This window comes from Syngnathus scovelli, chromosome 2 (genome assembly GCF_024217435.2).
Source record: "Syngnathus scovelli strain Florida chromosome 2, RoL_Ssco_1.2, whole genome shotgun sequence".
NCBI classification, from domain to species: Eukaryota; Metazoa; Chordata; class Actinopteri; order Syngnathiformes; family Syngnathidae; genus Syngnathus; species Syngnathus scovelli.
This window is the reverse complement of record NC_090848.1, coordinates 22,423,679-22,447,551: the sequence shown is the minus strand read 5'-3', so window position 1 is coordinate 22,447,551 and position 23,873 is coordinate 22,423,679. Positions and strand designations below refer to the sequence as shown.

General features: G+C 40.7%; 1 protein-coding gene across 6 annotated transcripts in view; it reads left to right on the top strand.

The window, feature by feature from the left end:
* The window catches only part of LOC125988887 (ATP-dependent 6-phosphofructokinase, muscle type), a 29,440-nt gene extending 5,900 nt beyond the window's left edge, over window positions 1-23,540 (top strand). For 4 of the 6 annotated variants that reach the window (XM_049754632.1, XM_068649862.1, XM_068649864.1 and 1 more), the window contains 18 exons: window positions 62-251; window positions 561-726; window positions 863-907; window positions 1,563-1,671; window positions 1,761-1,856; window positions 3,025-3,117; window positions 5,630-5,755; window positions 6,363-6,427; window positions 6,573-6,636; window positions 6,862-7,008; window positions 16,627-16,697; window positions 17,171-17,258; window positions 17,420-17,818; window positions 17,898-17,959; window positions 22,604-22,715; window positions 22,790-22,889; window positions 23,102-23,207; window positions 23,300-23,540. In XM_049754632.1, coding sequence (XP_049610589.1) covers window positions 62-251; window positions 561-726; window positions 863-907; window positions 1,563-1,671; window positions 1,761-1,856; window positions 3,025-3,117; window positions 5,630-5,755; window positions 6,363-6,427; window positions 6,573-6,636; window positions 6,862-7,008; window positions 16,627-16,697; window positions 17,171-17,258; window positions 17,420-17,818; window positions 17,898-17,959; window positions 22,604-22,715; window positions 22,790-22,889; window positions 23,102-23,207; window positions 23,300-23,441 — 2,181 coding nt within the window. In that variant the 3' untranslated portion in view covers window positions 23,442-23,540. Of the gene's footprint in view, window positions 1-61; window positions 252-560; window positions 727-862; window positions 908-1,562; window positions 1,672-1,760; window positions 1,857-3,024; window positions 3,118-5,629; window positions 5,756-6,362; window positions 6,428-6,572; window positions 6,637-6,861; window positions 7,009-16,626; window positions 16,698-17,170; window positions 17,259-17,419; window positions 17,819-17,897; window positions 17,960-22,603; window positions 22,716-22,789; window positions 22,890-23,101; window positions 23,208-23,299 lie in introns of those variants that run through there. The other 2 variants (XM_049754633.2, XM_068649865.1) reach the window with 2 other exon arrangements.
* Window positions 23,541-23,873: the final 333 nt, after the last annotated feature.

Sequence of the window (23,873 nt, the reverse complement as noted above, 5' to 3'; positions counted from 1 at the left end):
GCGAATTGTCCTAAGACGCAAGAGTGCTCAACGACTTTTTGGTCTTTTGCTGTGGCCACAGGGAGGAACAGTAATTGGCAGTGCACGCTGCAAAGACTTCAGAGCCAGGGAGGGCCGCATGAAAGCGGCCTGCAACCTGGTGAAGCTTGAAATTACGAACCTCTGCGTCATCGGAGGTGACGGCAGCCTGACAGGCGCCAATGAGTTCAGGACAGAGTGGAGCGGACTGCTGGCTGACCTGCTCCGAGCTGGTAAGGAGACATTTACCCCAGAGATAAGCTTTTTATCGGGTACACTCTTTATTAGCCTCCCTGTTTCTTTGAGTTACGGAAGTAAACAAATTACTTAATGTCTGTATAATGTTATATATATACAGTGCCATTTACCCCTTTTATGTTTCTTTTGGTTTTGCGTTTTTATCACACGTTTCAAAACAAATTTTGATTTTATAAAGATGAGAAAAAAATCTGAAAGTTATTAACAAGTTTTTCATAGCACCACATGTCAGGGAAATAAGACGTAATATGCGTTTCTGGTCACTATTGATTAAATATCTGCAGCTAAGATTACAGATGAAGAAGCCAAAAAGTCCTCCCACCTAAACATTGTGGGCATGGTGGGCTCCATCGATAATGACTTCTGTGGTACCGACATGACCATCGGCACTGACTCCGCACTGCACCGCATCATCGAGGTGGTCGATGCCATCACCACAACGGCTCAAAGGTCGGACATTTTTTTATTTCTGCCAGTTGTACTATACTAATGGTACATAGTACACACCCATACCCAGTATGAAAAGGGGTGCATGTACTGTACTGCAGTCAAAATGGAAACTAATGTTCGATGCGTGTATTCACAGCCACCAGAGGACTTTCATCCTGGAAGTGATGGGAAGACACTGTGGGTCAGTAGATGACAAGTTTGTTTATGTATATAGATGGACACCGAGACAGATATAGATGGCGTTTTGTTGTCTCAGTCGAGACATCCGTCCGTCCATCCATCCATCCATCCATCCATCCATCCATCCATCCATCCATCCATCCATCCATCCATCCATCCATCCATCCATCCATCCATCCATCCATCCATCCATCCATCCATCCATCCATCCATCCATCCATACCTGCATCCTTACCTGCATCCATCCATACCTGCATCCATACCTGCAGCCATACCTGCATCCCTCCCTCCAGCCACCATTTTCTACCACTTATCTGGGATCAGGGAGGGTGGCTACCCTGTCATTCACTCAGTCAGGACCATCCAATGTTGGTTTTCAGCCTTTTTATTGCTTCAATGGGATAAAAGAACCCTTAAGCCTATAAAAATTAATTATAACATATTGAGTTTAAATAAATGTACTAAGTATGGGTGTTTGGCAAGTCTTTTTAAATAATAATAATAATAAATCGATGAAAAAATCCAAGCAAAAAAAATGAAAGTGCAATTTAAAAAAAAAAAAAAAAAAAAAAAAAGAAAATTAGTTTCTTTGTTTTTATTCTTTTCAGGAAAAAAATATTAGAACATTTGTGTGTTTGTCTGCCCTTGGCCACAAGGTACCTGGCACTGGTGTCGGCTTTGGCTTGTGGCGCGGACTGGGTGTTCATTCCAGAGATGCCACCAGATGATGGCTGGGAGGAGCACTTGTGCAGGAGGCTGGCAAACGTATGACTGTGCCTGCTTGCACTTCCCAATCCGCCGCTCATGGATCACCTTGCTTGATGTCCAGCGATAATAAAAACGTATGCTTTCAGCAACGGGCCAGAGGTTCCCGTCTGAATGTGATCATTGTCGCTGAGGGTGCTATGTCCAGAGATGGTAAACCCATTTCATCGGATCACATTAAGAAGGCAAGGTCCACATGGTGGCTGTATACTGTATTACACTGTATTTCAAATGTATCGTTTCAATCATTGTGTCAAAGGCAACATCTAAAAGACATACAGCACTGATGAAAGTAAAGCAACAAATTATTTTAAAAAGTTTGATATGAAGCAGTTTCCATTAAAATGGTAATTGTATCATTACAGGAGGACACAACATTTAGTATCTGGAAATAAAGTGCAGCAATTTTATTGAATAAAACCACCACAATATGGTATGACGACACGTAAATTGAGTGCATAATTTATTAAGCATAATATTTAATAAATTCATCACGCACAACAGCATCTTAACTTAGGAGTCCTCTTCAACTTCACTTTGTCTCTCTCTATTGATAATTTCTGCTGTATCGCATTTCTGTATGCAATCCTCAGACTTCTTAGAGAAATAATGCCATCCACCCGCATAAGTCTTCTTTTTAAATATGTACCTTATGAAGTGAATACAGACATTTGTGTCTAAATACATTATACAGTACGAATTTTAAGATAATTGATCAATTAAACATGTGCCAAGTAAGGTCATACTTAAGCGTAGAGATATAGCGTTAAACTGTTTTTGACCATGTAAGTTCTCCGTTTTTAAAACGGTGCTGTGTGACGCACTTTACACACTTTACAATTTGACATGAGTCCGACCTTTTTCACATTATATAAGAACTTGAGCGCCTTCAATCGTATCAGAAGCTATTTCCTGTATTGGCAACTTGCTGTCAGTGCATTCAGCAAACTCACCTACAGTGTCTGAAAGTGAAGAGAGCGGCTTGATTGTTCACAATTTTAAAGCGTTTTATATGCTGTACAGTTCTATGTCCAGTACTTTTTAATCACTCAAATTTGGCAAGGTTAACCTCTTGTTGTGTGTCAAATTTACAAGACAATTAATTTAACTTGACAGGGACTTTAAGTCATTTCCCTTGTTAGGCTCAGTTGAGAAACAAATTATTAAACTTGTCTGAGATTGGTACCAATGCTCCTAATAGACAGGAGCAACAATCAAAACGTCCAAAATAACATAGTACTATATATTTATTTAGCTTAAATCCTACAGTACAGTATGTGTAGAATAATTTTGAAAGCAGTGTATTGCTGTGCAGTAATAACATTAATGGATTTATGATTTTTGGTTCTCCAGCTGGTAACTGACAGACTTGGCTTTGACACACGGACCACAGTCCTTGGACACGTACAGAGGGGAGGGACACCCTCTGCTTTCGACAGAATCTTGGTCAGTACATCAATCAAACATCCCTACATTTGATTTGCCATTATGAACATTATGAAAGCCCCTACCATCCTTTAAATTATGAAATCACATAATCATGAATTTGAATCTGTGCACGCGTACGTGCGTGTGTCACAAAATGTTGTAAAAATGAAAAATGCTGTGTACGACGTGAAGGTCAAGAATAAATGTAGTCTCTTTGACTTTTCATAAACAGTGTAGGAGAATATTAATCTCAAAGATAAATCAATCATTCCAAAGTTCATGATCTTTAAATTGATATTCAACTGATTGCAAGATGTCTGACAACGGTAAATGAAAAGTTGTGACTATGCCTAGTTGAATACAAGTCAAAGTCAAATGGCAAAAGGCAAAGAAACTTATTGTTGACGTACGTATGCATAAACAAGTAAAAATGAAAGGTATTGAGCTTATGAAAGATTAATAATGACTATATCAAAAAAAGAGCTGAAGATGAATCTTATGTGCTACACCCAAAAAATGTTCTCGATAAAAAATCTCTAATATATGATGGTTTGCTCAGATATAATATAGGTTGCAGCGCAAACAATGATAGAATAGTTATTGAATGAACATTTTAAAAAAAGAACTGTAATACAAAGTTTATCAAACAAATGGATGGATCTGGGAATATCAGAAAAGCAAGCATTCTCACTGATCTTTCCTTGATTTTGATTTTTTTGGTTACTAGGTTAACATGATTATTCTAAATTAGACAATTGTCCAAAACATCCAAAATCTTTGCATAAGGAACAAGCGAAATTTCAGTTCTATTCATTCATATTTTGGCTTCTGTGATTTATTTTATAATTCAAAAGTGAAATACTTCATGTATGTATGTATGTATGTATGTATGTATGTATGTATGTATGTATGTATGTATGTATGTATGTATGTATGTATGTATGTATGTATGTACAGTGGGGGAAATAAGTATTTGACCCCTTGCTGATTTTGCAGGTTTGCCCACTTACAAAGAATGCAACGATCTACTATTTTAATCATATGTACATTCTAACAGTGAGAGACAGAATCCCAAAGAGAATTACAGAAATTCACATCATATGAATTTATAAAAATTGGTAACCGTCTGATGAGAAAAAACAAGTATTTGAACACCTGGACAAACAGCAAGTATTCTGGCTCCTACAAGCCAGTTAAGTCTTTCTTTAAGACACAGCCCCAATCCCAACCAATTATCTACATCAACTACACCTGCCTCACCTTGTTACCTGTATAAAAGACACCTGTCAACACCCAAACAACCAGCATCCAACATCACCAAAGAGAGCAAGACCAAAGAGCTTTCTACGGACATCAGGGACAAGATTGTTGATCTGCACAAGGCTGGGATGGGCTACAAGAGAATCGGAAAGCAACTTGGAGAGAAAAGATCAACTGTCGGTGCAGTTATCAGGAAATGGAAGAAGCACCACACCACCGCCAACCTCCCTCGGTCTGGGCCTCCACACAAGATCTCACCTCATGGGGTCTCCCTGATCATGCGAATGGTGAGGAATCATCCCAAAGAAGAAGCACATCAAGGTTCTGGAGTGGCCTAGCCAGTCTCCAGACCTGAATCCAATTGAAAATCTTTGGAGGGAGCTTAAAATTCGAGTTGCCAGGCGACAACCTCGGAACCTGAATGATTTGGAGGCTGTCTGCAGGGAGGAGTGGGCCAACATCCCTGCCGAAATGTGCACAAAGCTTGTCACCAACTATAAAAAACGTTTGACATCTGTGCTGGCCAATAATGGCTTTTCTACAAAATATTGACATGCCGTTTGTCCAGGGGTTCAAATACTTGTTTTTCCTCATCAGACGGTTATCAATTTTTATAGATTAATATGATGTGACTTTCTGGAATTTTCTTTGGGATTCCGTCTTTCACTGTTAGAATGTACACATGATTAAAATTATAGATCGTTGCATTCTTTGCAAGTGGGCAAACCTGCAAAATCAGCAAGGGGTCATATACTTATTTCCCCCACTGTATGTATGTATGTATGTATGTATTTATTCATTTATTTATCCATTTATTTATTAGTTCATTCATTCATTCATTCATTTTTCCCTGTGCCACTGTGACTGAACCCATATACAGCAAAAGACTGGCTAATAATATCTATGTCTCTTGAGTTGGAAAGAGTTCCTCTGAAGTTTCCTTTCGACTAAGCAACTGATTGGGTCCAAGTTGCTTTAATAATATTTGAAGTGTACATACATTTATAATAGCATGGTATATTTTTTCCTTTGACTGACAGTGTGCAAATATTTTCAAATCGCTTTTACATGAATAAATATTAGAAATAGGGTTACTAATAGCGTTTCTATTTGCTTTTATCTTTCTTACAAGGTCTTGTTTAAAATCATCCGTAACCCAAAATTGGAGATGAGTTGAGGAATTTAATTTGGGAGATATTGGAGACAAGCAAAACCACAAATGGATGGAAACTCACCTGACTGTATGGGTGTGCACGTTTCTCCCCTTCAGGGCAGCAGAATGGGCGTCGAGGCGGTGATGGCTCTCCTGGAAGCCACACCAGACACCCCAGCCTGCGTGGTCAGCTTGTCCGGCAACCAGGCGGTTAGGCTGCCACTCATGGAGTGTGTTCAAGTGGTATGTCTGTCCGTCTCTTGTTGGGACTAAAGGGAAGTAAAATAAAATGGGTGATTTCCCAGCTGTTGTAATTGAAAAAATAACTGTCATACAAGTATGTTCGGAACTAGGGTTATATTTGAAAAATGTATTCCGTTACCAATTACCTGTTGAAAATGTAGTAACAATCCAATCGACAAAATATTGAAGTCATCTTTCCTTTTTTATTGTAGTTCAAGTCTGTTTTCATTTCGGTCTTGATCAGTTTGGTTAAGATTCATGAAAGAGGGCCTGTTTCATTTTGTTCAACTGTTTCTTTTAAATTATGTCCAAATGAAACTATATTTGTTATTATTATTTATTTTATTATTATTACATTATTATCATGTTATTATTATTTATATTATATATATATTATTATATATAATATATTATATCATATATTATTTTGATTTCATATTATTTATTATTATCAGTTGGTTTGAATGAAAATTATATTTTCTTTTTAATATGACACTATTTTGTGGCCTAAACGAGATTGATAAAGGGAACCAAAAATATATATATTTGTTGCCCTCTAAGATTTGTATTTTAAAACCGTCCCCCGTTTGCTATTTCTGCCATCCAGACCAAAGAAGTTACTGCTGCCATGGCTGAAGGCAGATTTGAGGATGCTATCAAGCTCAGAGGAAAGTAAGATGGTTATGTTATACTATAAATCAAAGTATTTCATATTGTTGCTGTTATTATTAAATCATGTGCCACTGGGTGTCGGCAGAGACACCTACGAAGAAACAAAATCAACTCAGGTAATTTTGTTTCGACTCTCAACCTGCAGGAGCTTTGAGAACAACTGGAACACATACAAGCTGCTGGCCCACATTAACCCCCCAGATGTTAAAGTAAGGACCATTTGTCTCATCAACACCAGTGTTGTCATTGTGGGGTATTGTAATGTATGCTCAAAATATTTCTAAAATGTAATGTTACTTTTTCAACGAGAACAGTTATTTCATGAGAATAATGTAATTTCATCAAAGAGAACTATTGTCGTCACCACCACATTCAATGCATTTTTAAACTTTGCTGCATTTCTCCAAGTTAACTATCACCCCGCCTTGTGTCAGAGCAACATCAACGTGGCCGTCGTAAATATCGGCGCCCCCTGCGCTGGTATGAATGCAGCCGTGCGTGCAGCCGTCAGGATGGGCATCATCCAGGGTCACAACATGCTGGCTGTCCATGACGGTTTTGACGGCCTCGCACATGGACAGGTACCTACCGTCACTTGATAACATACACAATTCCTTCGATCTCTAGATAGAGCTTTATTTACCAACAAGCCAAGCTTCACTATTAATTCACAGAATTGAATCATTTCATCTTGCTAAACAGCAACTATTGGCGAAAGCATAATTATAATTAAATAATCTTACTGAAAGTATGAAAACGTTAGGGGACAATTTTCAAGCTTTACTTTTATAAATCATTGGTTGTTCAGATCAGCGATTTCAGTTGAATATTTCATTATCAGATGAACAAAGTAGTCATCACCATACTTTATTGCTGCTTACCTGAGATTGTTCTTGGCCTGCCAATGCATGCCTTAATTAGAACTGCGCCTGTGGTCTTCCGTTTCTTCACCATGTTCCTCACAGTGGAAACTGACAGCAGAGATATCTGGGCTAGCCTTTTGTTATCAATCTCCTAAGCCAAAGTGTTGCACAATCTTTGTTTTGAAGTCATTTTAAGTTGAGTTGTTTTGAGGCCCATTTATTTCCAGTCTTCAGAGAAGATGCAAAGAGCAGAAAAACATGCAAGAGGGTACTTTAAAGACAGTTTCTCATGATTGGCTTCACCTCTGTCGGTCCGTCGGTCCGTCCTTCCATCCATCCATCCATCCGTCTGTCCCTCCCTCCCTCCCTCCCTCCGTCCCTCCCTCCCTCCCTCCATCCATCCATCCATCCATCCATCCATCCATCCATCCATCCATCCATCCATCCATCCATCCATCCCCCTACCCACCTTCTTCCACTAATTAGGGTCACAGTGACAGCAGCATTAGCAGGGAGACCCAGACTTCCCTCACCCCAGACAGTCCTCATCAGCATTAGCAGGGAGACCCAGACTTCCCTCACCCCAGACAGTCCTCATCAGCATGTCCTGGGTCATCCCTGGGGTCTCCCCCCAGTGGGTGGGATGTACCCCAAAAATCTCACCAGGGAGGAGTTCAAAAGGCATCTTAACTAAATGCCCAAGTCACCTACTCTGGGTCCTCTCAATGCAGAGAAGCACCACCTCGACTAAGTGAGATTCTCTCACAAATTTGGGCAGCTTCAACACACACTTGCATTGTATTGTTGCAAAAGATGTTGCTATTTAGTGCTTCGTTAATGGCTGATATTTGCTGAATGAGTCGATAACTATCTTAGCTAGAGATAATTTGATAACATCAGGAAATATGTACGTACGTACCTGGTAATTTGTGCTCACTTTCCATCCTACTCCGCTGCATTCTTTCCGACAATATAGGGCAGATAGGTATTGTATGTGACATCATCTGGAAGAATGGGTGCCAACCGTCCCTTGACAAACGAAATCGCTCCATATTTAGAAATATAAGTTGAGCAAGAAAGGTTTCTGTTTGAGAGATATTTATTTTGATAAGTTACTGTTTTTAGTTTGGAGTTAGTGTTAGAGATTTGCTCACTCCAACTTATTTTGCAAGAACCACACGGGAGACAAGCAAGTTCTTTTAGACACCTGCAGGTGGAGAGTTCACTCGCTCAGGAATGAAGTCTAAAAACTCTCCCTCCTGCAAGGGCATATTAATTAAGAGAAACAGAGTGGGGGTAAGAGTAGGTTGAATAGGAAGCCCTTGTGCTCTAGTCAAAACATATCAGGGGATGTTTTACGACCTTGTGGAGGATGGGACAAGGTAGGTTATTTATTACCTGTTGCATTCCAACATAATCATACGATAAGGATAATCTGAAAAACCCTAACATCTCCCTCCTGTTTTATCATATTATTATGCCACCCCAAACAACAAAGACAAGTAAAAAACATATATACATGTATAATGAAGAAAGAAGAATAGTAAAAATAAAAAACAACAAACAATGATAGCAACACTTTCCAGTGAAGATGAGGCATTACCTTAATACCCCAAGATCAAACTTATTGTGTAAGCGAAAAACCTGCCGGCCAGATGTTATTAGCAGGAAAATTCTTACACGGTCCCTTTGCCTAAGGCGACCAGAATGCTAACAATGAAAAACAAAACAAAAACACAGAAACAGTACATCATTGTATCCATCACTTGCGAAGCATTTTTGATGGTCAAATCATCAAGTTTCTGTAAAACATGCTCAACAGAACAGCATCTACGCAATCCACGTTTCATTATCGTCATCACATCCGTCATCTCTAAGAAGTTGTATATGAGCTCGTGTTTTCGTCAGCTGATGATGTTCTAGTCTGTAGGTGTGGTCTGTCACACACACTGGCGCACACACTCGTATCCAGTTGGCAGGCAGCATCGGACAACTCTTGTGACCACAAAACCACGATCCGTTCTCAACAGGCACGTGCACTCATAGGATGCAGGTGAGGCAGTGCTTCCGAACTTCTGGACGAAGTAGGTCCCGTCCGATGGTGCAGCCATGTTGGTAGTAGAGCCCTTACACCTTGAAAACGGCTCTCTCATCCTGGCACACCGCGGCGATGTCCAAAGCTCCCATCCAGTCTCCTCCTGGAGAGCAGTCATCGTTAACGCAGACGTGGGTCACAGCTGGTCTCTCTGTGTAGGCCACTTGTGGTATTGTTCATCCTCTAACAGTCACATTGAGATTTGCCCAGAATAGCTGATCACAGGCACCGTCTGCAAGTCCAGGGCGGTGAGGGTCGGCATCTTTGACTGTGACAGCACGGTGTTGATATCCAACTCTTGGATGCCGTGTCCCTGTAAAACAATGCTCTAGACTTTCTTGCTACGTTTCACACAATAATAATGATGAGTGAATCATCAGATACCTCTCGTGCATACACTCCAACAAACGTTAAGCAGATGTGAGATAACTTGCATGAAGTCAACTTAACCAAACATTGAGTAAATATGGGATAACTTAAAAACTGTCCCGGTCAACAACAATTCGTAAATAGAAACTACAAGGCATAATTTCTCCGGGCACTCCGGTTTCCTCTCACATTCCAAAAACATGCTTGGTAGGCCGATTGAAGACTCCAAATTGTCCCTAGGTGTGAGTGTGAGTGCGATTGGTTGTCTGTCTCTGTGTGCCCTGCGATTGCCTGGCAACCAGTTCAGGGTGTCCCCCGCCTACTGCCCGATGATGGCTGGGATAGGCTCCAGCACGCCCGCGACCCCCGTGGGGACTAAGCGGTTCAGAAAATGGATGGATGGATGGAAGGCATAATAGATAAAGAACTTCTCTTTAGCTAGACAAAGAACAAAGGTGTTCTGTTCATAAATAGTGAGGGCCTCTCACAGATAAGACAAGGAAGGGAGTATAAGAACTCCCTAAAACCTGGCAGATGTGTTGGCCTCGAGCGAAGGTATGAGACCTCCAGTTCAGGCCGGCCAGCGCTTCTACAAAACTAATTATCCTGACATTTCCCCACTGTTTATCACATATTTGCTGAAATTCACACATCACCGTAAACAACCCCTTTTCTCGACTCTCAGTCGTCGGATCACATTCATGAGGACAAATACCGTAATTTCCGGACTATAAGCCGCACCGGACTATAAGCCGCACCAGCTCAAATTCAGGGATATTTTAGTTTTTTTCTTACATAAGCCGCACCGGACTATAAGCCGCACGTGCACATGAGTTTTTTGCAAAGAAAGACGGTACACAGAAAGCCGTAAAAATCCATAAATACGCCGCGCCTTCTGAATAAAATGCATTAAAAGTTCACATTCATTACAACTTGTTTTTGGTGAGCAAAATGTCATTAGAATTGAATTTAAATGCTGATTGATTGGGTTTTAATACAATGTAGATGGTCCAAACAGCGCCACTGCTTTGTGTAATCTCTGAGTCACATGGCAGAGTAAGAGAAAGGGTTTAGAGCCCTTTGACGCAGGTAACCTAGCGTGCATTCCTACTAAAGCTCATAATAGTCACAAACAACACAGCCAGAATAAGCAGCAGCCATAGTAGTGTTTTAAAATAGTATTTTTGTTGTTGTTTTTTTTCTTCAAGATACCGCACAACAGCGGTCCACAGCCTTTTTACGAGTGTATAAAAGCGATCAAGTCATCACAAAAATCACAAAAAAAAATCTTATATAAGCCGCACCTGACTATAAGCCGCAGGGTTCAAATTGTTGGAAAAAAGTCGCGGCTTATAGTCCGGAAATTACGGTATGTTTACACCAAAGGATAAACGTTGCGATGTCATCATTCAGAATCCCATGGATCTGGGAAAAGTCTGGTAACACAGATGCAGGAATTTTGCCATCAACATCATCATGTTGCCGCTCAGACATTAGGTATATCTGAGCAATCATGGGCGATATTACTGTAATGGCGAGACAATTAAACAGAGCACGAAGACACGGTATGCAACATCCATACAAGGTGAGCATAGCAGCAAGACTGCAACTGATGGTAAAATTGAGGACACAATGGCATTATACTTCCCAAAAGCATTCATCCACTTGTAGTGCTCTTTCATCCTCGTTTTGAGGGATCGCAGGCCTGCAATCCGTCAGGCTCCCATCAGGGGCGGTGGTGTTGGGGATGAAGGTGCAGCATTGTTCTCCAAACATTGCGCAGACGCCTCCTTTCTCAGACAACAACATATCATGAGCATTGTGGTTCTGGATCGACATTAGGGAAGGCGTGGCTAGCTGTTTATGCACTGCCTCGAGCCCCGCTTGTGTCTGTTTGCCCAATTTCTGCATGTTGTAATGGATGTAATTTATCCTGTCTACGTTCTTGTTCATCGTTCACCAGCAGCAAATGGAGGACTCCCATCCCGCTGCAATTTGGTCATTTAATTCTTATTAATCAGGAACTCCTCTAGGGACTCCAATTGCATCAATTTCGGTCAAATCATCGTCGCCTCTCAAATTTAAAGATATTTTGGTTTTTACCAGCTTTTTCCCCAGATCTTGGCATGTTGATGTATATACAATTTCGCTTGACTACATTCTCTGAAAGCAATGGCTTCTTTTTTTTTCTTTTTTCTCTCAATGGATATTATATAGACTGCTCTGTCACACACTTCACAATCCAGTAGACGTGACAGATTTCACACAATCTTTGGTCAATGGCAACGGTACAACATAAATAATCGGTCGCAAATCCATACATATGACATATTCAATTTTTTTCTGTCTTTGCAGCTTGTTTTGCCATAAGCAATCAATTGTTTCTTTTTTCAGTTACTCTTATAGTTAGTTACCTGAAACAAATTATCCACATTCATTCTAGATATTCATCCCATTCTTTAACATCTACAGAGGTTGTTGACAAAGTACACATATAAACATCATACTTTCATGGCAGTCCAGATCCGACACAGCAGATCATCCTGCAAAGGTCAAATTGATCTTTTAAATTGGAGGCATTCAGTGTTTTTGTTTTTGTTGAAACAAGCTCTACAAAATAAAATTGTTTTGTTTTGAAAATGTTTTGAATATGAATCAAATCCATATGTTGTATAAAGCTGACTGACCTGCCCCACTATCCCTCCTCTTGAGCCATGCACCATGGCTCAATATTGCTCACCATTTGCATAGGTTCTTTGGTGGGGTAGGTCATTTATAGATGCCATTCTCTAATCTTGCCCCTTTTTTCGTCAATAATTGAATTTCACTCTATGGACTTTGTCGCTGCACATCTTTAAAAATGTTTCAGTGATTTAATCTGCTTCTTGTGTGTATAAAATTTGAAGTGTCTTTTGCGCTGCAGCTTTGTGGTTCTGTCTGCAAGCTTGTTACCTCTTGACACCTTATCAGTCTCGTGTGTGTGTGTACTGCACACGTGCACATAGCTACTTTTTGTGGCAATTGGACTGTTTTGACAACTAGCTTAGCAAGTAAATGGATGCCCTCCCCGAATGGAGAGTGACTCAGCTAGCAAATGATTAGACATTTTCACTTTCTTGTAGTTTCTTTAGTTACTTTTCAATCGTTTTCTCATTGTTTATCACAAGAATCTTAGAAATTTGAATACAAATCAAAATGTATGTTTTATTTTACTCAATTGTATGATTTAGAGAATCCATATGTAGTAAAGTGTTGTATTACTACATATGATTTCATCATCATTTAATTTGACTTTCTTTCCAAAACGCTTCTTAATTTCTCAGTTCACACATCTTCTACATGTGTTACTGGTTCTCCAGTTTTTTCTGTAGTTAATTATCAATCCAAAAGCTACGTGTTTTCTTTTTAGCATTCAACCTGCTCAAAATCACTCTTTCATCAAAGTCGCTCTACTAATTTTCTATAGTAGTCGCCAACGACTTCAACCATTCAACCTTTCATTCAGGCAATCATTCATCAATGCTCATCATATGCATCTCACACAGTCTCCAAAAAGGAGTCTTCCTATCACATTGGTCCCAATTCATCCAAGCTCACCACACAACATTCATATATCATTTTCAACTCAAGTTTCCTGGTAGAACAATCCACCAATTCAAAGAAAACTAAAACAAACAACTGGCAAATTGATCTGAATTTTTTTTTTGTTTTTAAATTTGAAGAACTCAATCTCTCAGATTTAGCTTGCATTTAGAATTTTGTATAATCTTATAACACAACCAATCAATTATTCCTATTAAATGTAGCATTGCAAAATCTTAAATTCACAATTTAGCTTCTCCCAATTCCTGAAAGCATGTTCTGTTGTTTTGTTTACTCCGAATTTCTCATGAGGGCTTGACACTAACATGCACTAGTGTGGATTAGTTTCTGCTCGCAAACAGATTTCTCTCTTTTTCTTTCATTTTTATCTGTCAAAATTGTTTCTGTTCTGCGGTGTAAATTGAATAGACAACAGTCTAGCAAATTTCTTTATACTAAAAGTTTAGCCAATCTTCATCAACTCTCGTGTGCGGAAGGTAGGTCTCAGCAACAATGATTCGTCACAGGCTGGCCATTTCCTGTGGTCGATCATGAGCTGGTCCCTCCCATGCACACGAGGACAGCACATTCTAATTTTATTTATTTATCTTCTAGAAGCAAGTTGCATTTCTTTACCACTTGATTTGCATATTTTAACTTCAGTGTAACACAACTTGATCCCTATTCATTTGTAATTGGGCCTACAAACAGCATTGTCATACTTCTTGTGTGGACAGGGGCTCTAACAATCTAAAAAGATTTATGATAACCTGACAATGACATGTTTTGCTGTCATATGGGAGAGGTTTCAGATCTTTTAAATTTCGATACATGATTTGCATAGGACCGGAAACTCCTCTTGCCCCTTGCTTGAGCCGCGGCTTGAGCTGCGGCCTTGCACCTGCTCACAGGGGCCTTATTGACTCCTGGTCTGACAAACACTTGTGACCGCATCAGTTTTCATCTTTCTAGCTTTTGTCTCTTGAATTCGTTCTCATCTCTTTGTGAAGATTTCAACCACACTCTAGCACTTCTACCACTTCTTCCACATTTCAAATTTCCTTGTACTCCATACATTTTCTTCCACTTCAGCATCTATTGCATACAATTAAGAAATCTACTTGCCATGAACTTCTCGTTTCAAAGAAGAGCAGAGCAAGAGATTTACCGTTCTTATTTCCCATCTTAATTTTAGTAGTTTAAGGTTTTACAATTTTTTTTCAAATTTTTTTCTTTGAGGATCCTCAATGCAGGTTTAAATTGACCTTTCAACAAATTACTAGCCTGTATTAATGCCGTGGATCAATGCTAGAACTGCTATTTAGTCAATTTATCCTACCAGTCACACACAATCACACAAGTTATCCCTGCCTACGTGAAGTCCTCCTTTTAAAAAAAAGGAGCTGCTTCATCCAGTGAGGGGACTCTACAACACCCCCCACCTTCCCTGGGAACTAAAGACAACAGTCCTTGTCCCCAGCCCTGCCAACGCGAAGTCCTCCTTTTTTTAAAGAAACAAAAAAAAAAAAGGAGCTGCTTCATCCAGTGAGGGGACTCTACAACACCCCCCACCTTCCCTGGGAACTAAAGACAACAGTCCTTGTCCCCAGCCCTGCCAACGCAAAGTTGTACTCTTTAGAACAGTGGTCGTCAAATAATGATCCACGGAGGTACTGAGATTTTAAAACAGTTTGAGAACCACTGCTCCAAAAGAGACACCTCATCCAGAGGGGGACTCTACAACACCCCCTCCTTCCACAAAACTTACTTTTTCCTGTGCACTTCTACCTTTTTACGCGTTTCACAAACAACAACACAATCACACAACTTCAGGCCTTTAACTTACTTGTCCCCTGGTTCGTTGCACTGCCGGGTCCCGTCAATCCACCTCTGTCAGACGAAGACAGACCTAAGATGCTGGCCCAGCGAAGAATTCTCTTCCCAGGACTTTCTCCTCCAAGTCCTCCTAATGGACGCTGGCTTGTCGACAATGCAGCACGTCCTTCTTCGTCAGACAGATAGCGGGTATGAGGGGTCCCGGGTTTTGGCACCAAAATGTTAGAGATTTGCTCACTCCAACTTATTTTGCAAGAACCACACGGGAGACAAGCAAGTTCTTTTAGACACCTGCAGGTGGAGAGTTCACTCGCTCCCTCCTGCAAGGGCATATTTATTAAGAGAAACAGAGTGGGGGTAAGAGTAGGTTGAATAGGAAGCCCTTGTGCTCCAGTCAAAACATATCAGGGGATGTTTTACGACTTTGTGGAGGATGGGACAAGGTAGGTTATTTATTACCGGTTGCATTCCAACATAATCATACGATAAGGATAATCTGAAAAACCCTAACAGTTAGTTTTCGTGTGTTTGTAGTTATTTTTTTTTTGTTTTGTTAATTTTCTTGTGTTCATAGTATCATTCAAAAACATTCATTTTATTCAACTCGTTTGATTTTTTTTTTTTTTTGATTTTTGTTTGTTTTGTTTGTTTCCCTCACAAAAAAGTATAGCACAAAAAAATTACGCCATGATGGTTGAAAGCAAGCAGGTTGAAACACCTGCCGATGAGGGGATCCTTATTTATTATTCAGGGAGTTGGCAACCCTACTTGGAAGAGGTACTTTTAAGGTTTCGAGCTTTTTGGGGAAATGTAGCTTGTGTGGATTCTGCCATGTTATTGCTCTTTATTAACATCTCTCATGTGTAAGTTTTATTACGTGCCTGGTGTGCACACTTTTCGGCTATACAAACTCTCCCGTCCAGATTGCTGACATACTCACACTCTGACATCATCTAAATGAACGAAAGAGGCATGAGTCATTAAAGTCTGAGACTGGCTGACATGGGGAACAACAGCAAGTCTGCGTTTACGTGAAGCGCTCTTCATACTACAGCCATGTTCATGACTCACAACCTGAGCAACAGCTTAGCTCCCAGTGATCAATCGCTTTTCTTTTGGCTGGGTGTCAAATCTCTGGTTTGTAATGATTTTTGGGATTGTTTTCATCATTATCCCTAACTATTACAAACAGTGACAAGGTACAAGGGGTGACCAGTGGTAAATGATATGTCTGTTGTCAATGCATTGTGGGAAATACAGAAAAAGTAGTTATCCTTGACAACACATAAATAAATAACTAAATAAATAACTAAATAAATAAATAAATACACTTGTAGCACTCATTTCCAACATTAGTACTGGGTATCCCTGGGTAAAACACACACACACACACATGCACACAATTTGAGTTCAAAAATGTGTTGTGACAATTCATGTACCCTCTCCTGTTACAGATTGAGCCCATCAACTGGAATTCCGTGAGCGGCTGGACTGGCTTGGGGGGCTCAAAGTTGGGCACTAAAAGGTAAACATGTACAAGGGCCTCAAAGCGAAACGTTTTTAAACAGTTGTTGCCAAAGGAAATCTTGATAAGTGTTACAAGTCACATTTTAACATTATTAGGTGTACAAAAACCGAGTGAATGTTTCCTATCTCACATTAACTACATTTTCTGGTTTAATGTCATCACATTTTAATCTCTGTGGGTGGCATCCCAAACAGTAAAACAAACTTGGGCGAGTTAATCCTTTAGAATCACATTTATGGAGCTGAAATCTCACTGTGTTTGCTGTTTCTTGTGTGCTGTCGATTTGAACTCCAAGACAAGGTTTCACCTTGAGACTTTTTTCCACACACTTTGGTTGAGTGGAACACTGTAACACTTTCTCGGTATTTGTAATTCTCTGTCTTCTGTCTTGTAAAATGCTATCCTTCCCCTTATTTCAATTTCTCATAACAACACTGTTTTGCTGTTTTTCTGTTCACCCCCCCTCAAAGAATGCTTCCAGGTAAGCTGATGGAGGAAATCAGCCAGAACATTGCAAAGTTTAACATCCACGCCTTGGTGATCATTGGAGGATTTGAGGTAGGGTACCCCGCCTACTGCCCAGCCCCAGCTTGACCATGACCCTCATGAAGACATGAAGATGAATGAAACAGGCTCCTTTTTTTTTTTTTTTTTTTTTTTTTTTTTTAGAAGTTAAGAAGAAAAAGACTCAAATAATCTCCTTGTATGTGTCCTCGCAGGCCTACGTGGGAGGTCTGGAGATGGTTCAGGCCCGAGAGAAGTACGAGGAGTTGTGCATCCCCATGGTTGTAATCCCCGCCACCGTCTCCAACAACGTCCCTGGCTCAGATTTCAGCATTGGTGCTGATACCGCTCTAAACACAATCACCTCTGTCAGTGCCTGGACTAGCAACACATACACGCACGCAACTTTTAGGTTCCTCATCTACATGGTGCTCTGTTGCTGCTTGCAGACTTGCGACAGAATCAAGCAGTCAGCAGCGGGGACCAAACGACGTGTGTTCCTCGTTGAGACAATGGGAGGCTACTGCGGCTACTTAGCCACCATGGCTGGGCTGGCGGCCGGCGCGGACGCTGCCTACATATTTGAGGAGAAATTCAACATTAAAGATCTAGAGGTGAACATGTGATGATGGAGAAAACCTTGATTGATTGGATAGAGGATGACTTGAGTGGGTTGCACTTTTTGTCTTTAAGGGGAATGTTGAGCATCTTTTGGAGAAGATGAAGACAACGGTGAAAAGAGGCTTGGTTCTCAGGTAGAATGAGGCAGTTATGAACTGGAGGACAACACAACACATTATTACTGACTACAAGTCAAGTCAATTCTAGTTTATTTGTATAGCCCTAAATCACAAACAGTCTCAAAGGGCTTCACATAGCCAAAAGTTGACAATTATTCTCAAAGCATCCCCTGATCTTAAGCTCCCAAAAGGGCAAGGAAAAACTCAAAACCCCTGCCAGGGGAAAATGAGAAACCTTGAGAAGGGACCACAGATGGAAGGATCCCCCTTTCAGGATCACCAGGTTGTAATGGATGCAGAGAGGGCACAAGTAATACATATTATGAAAATCAATGAAAAAATGGATGTCGGAGGTGCCCTCGATTGTCCTGGTTGTGTCTTCAAGGAGGTTGAGCTGTAGTTTCTTCATCTTGAATTGGTCCCCGAGAATCCAGCTAGCCGCTATCAGCTTTTGCGCCACCTAACCCCCTCCCCAGCCAGGGAGGGGGTGGGCAGAGAGAACAAAACAAACTCCGGCCGAATCGGCCACTACAAGTTAGTTAAAGGCCATCTCATAGAAATGTGTCTTCAAACGTGTCTTAAATGTTTCTACTGAGGTAGTAGTTCTAATATCCATTGGTAGGGCATTCCAAAGCTCTGGAGCCCAAATAGACTATGTCTATGTCTAGAACCTGCAGACATTTTCTTGGCCCTCGGTGTAACTAAAAGACTAGCGTTTTGTGAACGCAAGTTACGAGACGGAACATAAGGAACGACTAGATCGACGAGATATGAAGGCGCTAAGCCATGCAGTGATTTCTAGGTTAGTAGAAGAACCTTGAAGTCACATCTTAAATGGACCGGGAGCCAATGTAAGTTGGCTAATATTGGGGTAATGTGATCAAATTTTCTTGACCGTGAGAGCAGCCTCGCAGCGGCATTTTATACTAACTGTAGACTTTTGATACTGGACTTAGGAAGACCAGAGAATAATACATTACAGTAGTCCAGGCGCGACGTGACGAACGCATGTATAATAGTTTCTGCATCCCCGGTCGAGAGGATCGAACGAATCTTAGCAATATTACGAAGGTGAAAAAACGCAATCCTGGTTATATTCTTAATGTGTTTTTGAAAGGAGAGCGTTTGGTCAAATATTACCCCGAGATTAGTTACAGTATCACTCTGAGTGATAGTACGGTTATCTATAGTTATAGTGGTTTCTTTACATAAGTGTTGATAACGAGTAGGACCAATTATCAACATCTCAGTTTTATCTGGGTTAAGACGAAGGAAGTTGAGAGACATCCATTGCATGATCTCCGCAAGGCACGCCTCGAGATTACAACAGTCCCGCGGATCTGTCATCGATAACAGCATATATAATTGGGTGTCATCCGCGTAGCATTGAAAACTAATATTATATTTACGTATTATGTCCCCAAGCGGAATCATATAAATATTAAATAAAATCGGTCCGAGTACCGATCCCTGCGGGACACCACACGTAACATTATAGAGCTCAGAGGACGTATTGCCATGGACCACTTGGTGAGTCCTGTCTGATAGATAGGAATAGAACCAGCTTAGTGCTGACCCTGAGATACCAACACAATTTTTAAGACGCCCTAATAAAATATCGAAGTCTACAGTGTCAAAGGCAGCGCTAAGATCGAGTAGTAACAATACAGACGACGTATTTGAATCCATAGCTATGAGGAGATCATTAGTCACTTTAGCAAGTGCTGTCTCTGTGGAATGATTAGCTCTAAAACCAGACTGAAAAGAGTCATATTGATTATTAGCGACCATGTAATCAATAAGCTGCTGCGCTACTACTTTTTCAAGAAGTTTTGCTATGAATGGGAGGTTTGAAACTGGCCTACAAACTCCAGATCTTATTCATGACTTGATTATGGTCAACACTAAATGCCAATAACTTTATTGACAATAACAATCTTATGTCCCTTGTTGGCCACCATTTGCCCCCTTCGCCACGACTTTTCTGAGACATTTTCTGCAAATAGGGAAGCCATCATCTTCGATGCCGTTGTCCTCCGTCTTTCTGTAGCCGAAAAGATCCCACACAGCCAATTTAGTTCTTCTGGCAGAGGGGAAAGGTTGTGTGGGCTCTTCTAAGCCACTTTTAGCAGTCATGCTTTCTGTTGTTACTGAGTACAATTGACTTACCGCAGTGTGTAGCAAAGGGAACCAGGAAAGCGGGAGAGCAATGCACTAGATGAGAAGGTAGCTCCGTCAAAAGCAAATTCTCATGGTTATCATCTCGTGGCTTTTTTATACAATGGTATTTTGTAATACCTTGGCCTGCCTGCTACCTTTAGCAAATTTCTTGACTTCCACTTGCCACCCCAGGTGGCAACCCATCTATCAGTACTAAATGTGAAATTTTATTCTAAATGTTGCTCATACAGGACTGTCTCAGAAAATTTGAATATTGTGATAAAGTTCTTTATTTTCTGTAATGCAATAAAAAAAAACAAAAATGTCATACATTCTGGATTCATTACAAATCAACTGAAATATTGCAAGCCTCTTATTATTTTAATATTGCTGATTATGGCATACAGCTTAAGAAAATTCAAATATCCTATCTCAAAATATTTGAATATTTCCTCAGACCAAGTAAAAGAAAAGATTTATAACAGCAAAACAAAATCAAACATTTGAAAATGGCCATTAATGCACTCAGTACTTGGTTGAGAATCTTTTTGCATGAATTACTGCATCAATGCGGCGTGGCATGGAGGCAATCAGCCTGTGGCATTGCTGAGGTGTTATGGATGCCTAGGATGCTTCAATAGCGGCCTTTAGCTCATTTGCATTGTTGGGTCTGGTGTGTTTGTTTCCTGGGTATGTTTTGTCTATTTTCCATACAAAGCTTTTACTCCCCACATACCATGCACGTATTATCAACCACATCTTTTCATTGTTAGGCAAAAAATTTCCCTCTATCCAGAACGTTCTCCAATAATCCAAGGCTAACGTCCAGCGTTAGGCAACATACGACATAAAACATAAGATATCATTAAACATTTAGCATTTATAGACACCCTTGGCAGTGTCCATGGTTTAGAAAAACATCAGGCATGTATTGAACAGTTTAAAGGTCATTAAGCTATTCAGGCAATATACCAAAAAACCTTTGTTATTTCAAAGTGCACTAAAATACATATCAGATCATGAAGTTATTATAAAAACATTTCTCTTTACCACTTAGTTGATCACATATGAAAACATGTATAGTTATGTCTTCTTTTAAACTGAATAAATGTCTTCTTTTTTGATTTGGTGGGTAGGTATAATGATATGCTTGAAATGTTTCTTTTATTGATTTAATAAGTGAATATAATTGTATGCTTATGTACTTTAATCAATGAGGTGTGAGCATATCTGTTTTTGTAGCTAGGCAGGACTTTTTGGAACCCATTTTTCTTCAACACTACTACAAAGTCGATTATCAAACCACGGCCTCGGGTGTCCTGGTGCCAAGTGCACACATGGACACCCTTATGCTTGAACATGGTTTTCATTATGGACAATTCATGTCGAGCACAGAAGTCCAGTAATAGAACACCGCTCGGGTTCTGATCGGGGGGCCGTTCCTCCCAATCACGTCCCCCGCGTGAGCATTGAAGTCACCCAGCAGAATGATGGAATTCCTATAAGAACAGCTCTCCAGCACTTCTTCCAAGGACTACAGAAAGGGTTTGGAAAAAGTGCTGGAGAGCTGCTGTTTGGGGCATAGACATAAACAACAGTCAGCACCCGTCCCCCCAACCCAAAGGCGGAGGGAGGCTACCCTCTCCTTCACTGGGATGAACCCCAATACATATGCAGGCGCCTTGCCGGGGGGCAAATAATATGCCCACACCTGCTCGGCGCCTCTCACCGTGAGCAACTCCAGTGGAAGAGAGTCCAGCTCCTCTCGAGAAGACTTTTACCAAAACCCAAGCTATGTGTGGAGGCAAGTCCTAGACAACTTGGCTCTATTAAGACATGCAAACCCCTCCACCACGATAAGATGACGACTCACGGAGGGGTAAATTGGGATACGGTTTTATAACACACTTATATACAAAATAAAATCATTTCCGATTAATCAATGGAAGAATCAATACAATGATCGATTTTTAAAATATTCAACCGTGATAGCCCTAGTTTATTGAGGCGCCGGTGCTGTGACAGCACTATCTAGGATTCCTCCATACACCGTTGCTTTGGGCCTGGCTATCCTTTATAAGATATTGAAAACAATATATTGCAACGTCTTTCAAGGTCCACAGGAAAAATAATGAGGGTAAACTGATGTTTATTTGCAACAAACCACACACTGTATGGGCGCTGTGAGACTCTCTCTTACTCACTCCACCCCAGGTAAAACTATCTTGAACCGCTGCTGGTGAATCCCAATGATGAACCCTGAACTGGGAATTTCTCCAATTGAGCCCAAGTTGCAAGCAGGTGTCCACAACATATAGGCAATGCTCTTATGCAAAGTTTGTTTTGCTTAATGTGAGCAGAGCTGGGCGTGGGTGTTTGATGATGGTTTTAGGGGCTCACCCTCAAAACTAAGTGTCACGGCCCATTCTTTACAACAGCTTTAATCCATCATGAATTTGTTGTGTGGAAACACTGCAATTGGTGTTCTTCCTCCCACAGGAATGAAAACTCAAATGCCAATTACACCACAGATTTCATCTTCAACTTGTACTCTGAGGAGGGTAAAGGTGTCTTTGACTGTCGCAAGAATGTCCTAGGACACATGCAACAGGTGGCTTTGCCGTGTCCAAATGTATCCACTCACTTTTATGCTTCTGCACCTGACAAGCTGTCTGTTCACTGCAGGGTGGCACTCCTACACCTTTTGACAGGAACTTTGGGACAAAGATGGGGGCTAAGTCTGTGCTATGGCTAACTGAGAAACTCAAAGACTGCTACAGGCATGGTAAGGTCACTTGATATATCTATTTTCAAATATATAAACAGTGGTACCTTGTAGTGGAAATGTACAAAATATGATTAGATCGTGTCAAGCAAGTGAGAGTCAGTATCAAAGATTAACTCTACTTGCATGTTCCACCTTTTCATGAGTCGCATCATACCTTTCTGAGCATTCCAACTTGGTAGTACTATGTTCTACTGTTTGGCTTCCTGCAGGTCGCATCTTTGCCAATACACCCAACTCTGCTTGTGTGCTGGGCATGAAGAAGAGGGCACTCACCTTCCTGCCTCTGGGTGAACTTAAGGGAGACACAGACTTTGAGTATGATGTCCACACTCCCGACACACTGCACGTGGTTGAGTATTTGGGACTAATTGCTACTCCTTTCCATCCCTAACCACTTTTTGATGAAGGCATCGCATTCCAAAGACGCAGTGGTGGCTGAAGATACGACCCATCATGAAGATCCTGGCCAAGTACGACATCAAGCTGGACACGTCTGAACATGCCGATATGGAGCATGTGATCAAAAAGAGAAGCCCCATTTGCAAATAAGGGTCACAGACGGATAAACACACAACTGTCATCTGTATTGTATTCATAAGAAGTATCAAAAGAACGTCATACATACATTAAACTCTTTGAAACATGTTATTTTCTCTGTAATTATTTTCTCTCGCTCTGTCTCTCTCCATCTTTTATGTATGTACACACACACACACACGCACACACACACTTCAGATTGAATGCCCTCTGTGAGTGGTGAATTTGTAGAGGCAGAAAATACTCCCATTAATTTTATAAACCAATCATCACCTCATGCTTGAACTGTTCCTGATTGTACTCTGCCTGACGCAATGGATGCACCATGTCCACAGCTGAAATGCCAATGGTTGGCTCTGAATAACCAAACGGCACGTTTGAATTCTGCTCTGAATATTTAAATGGTCGATGTGAGACATATATATGAAAATGTGAGAAACCCTC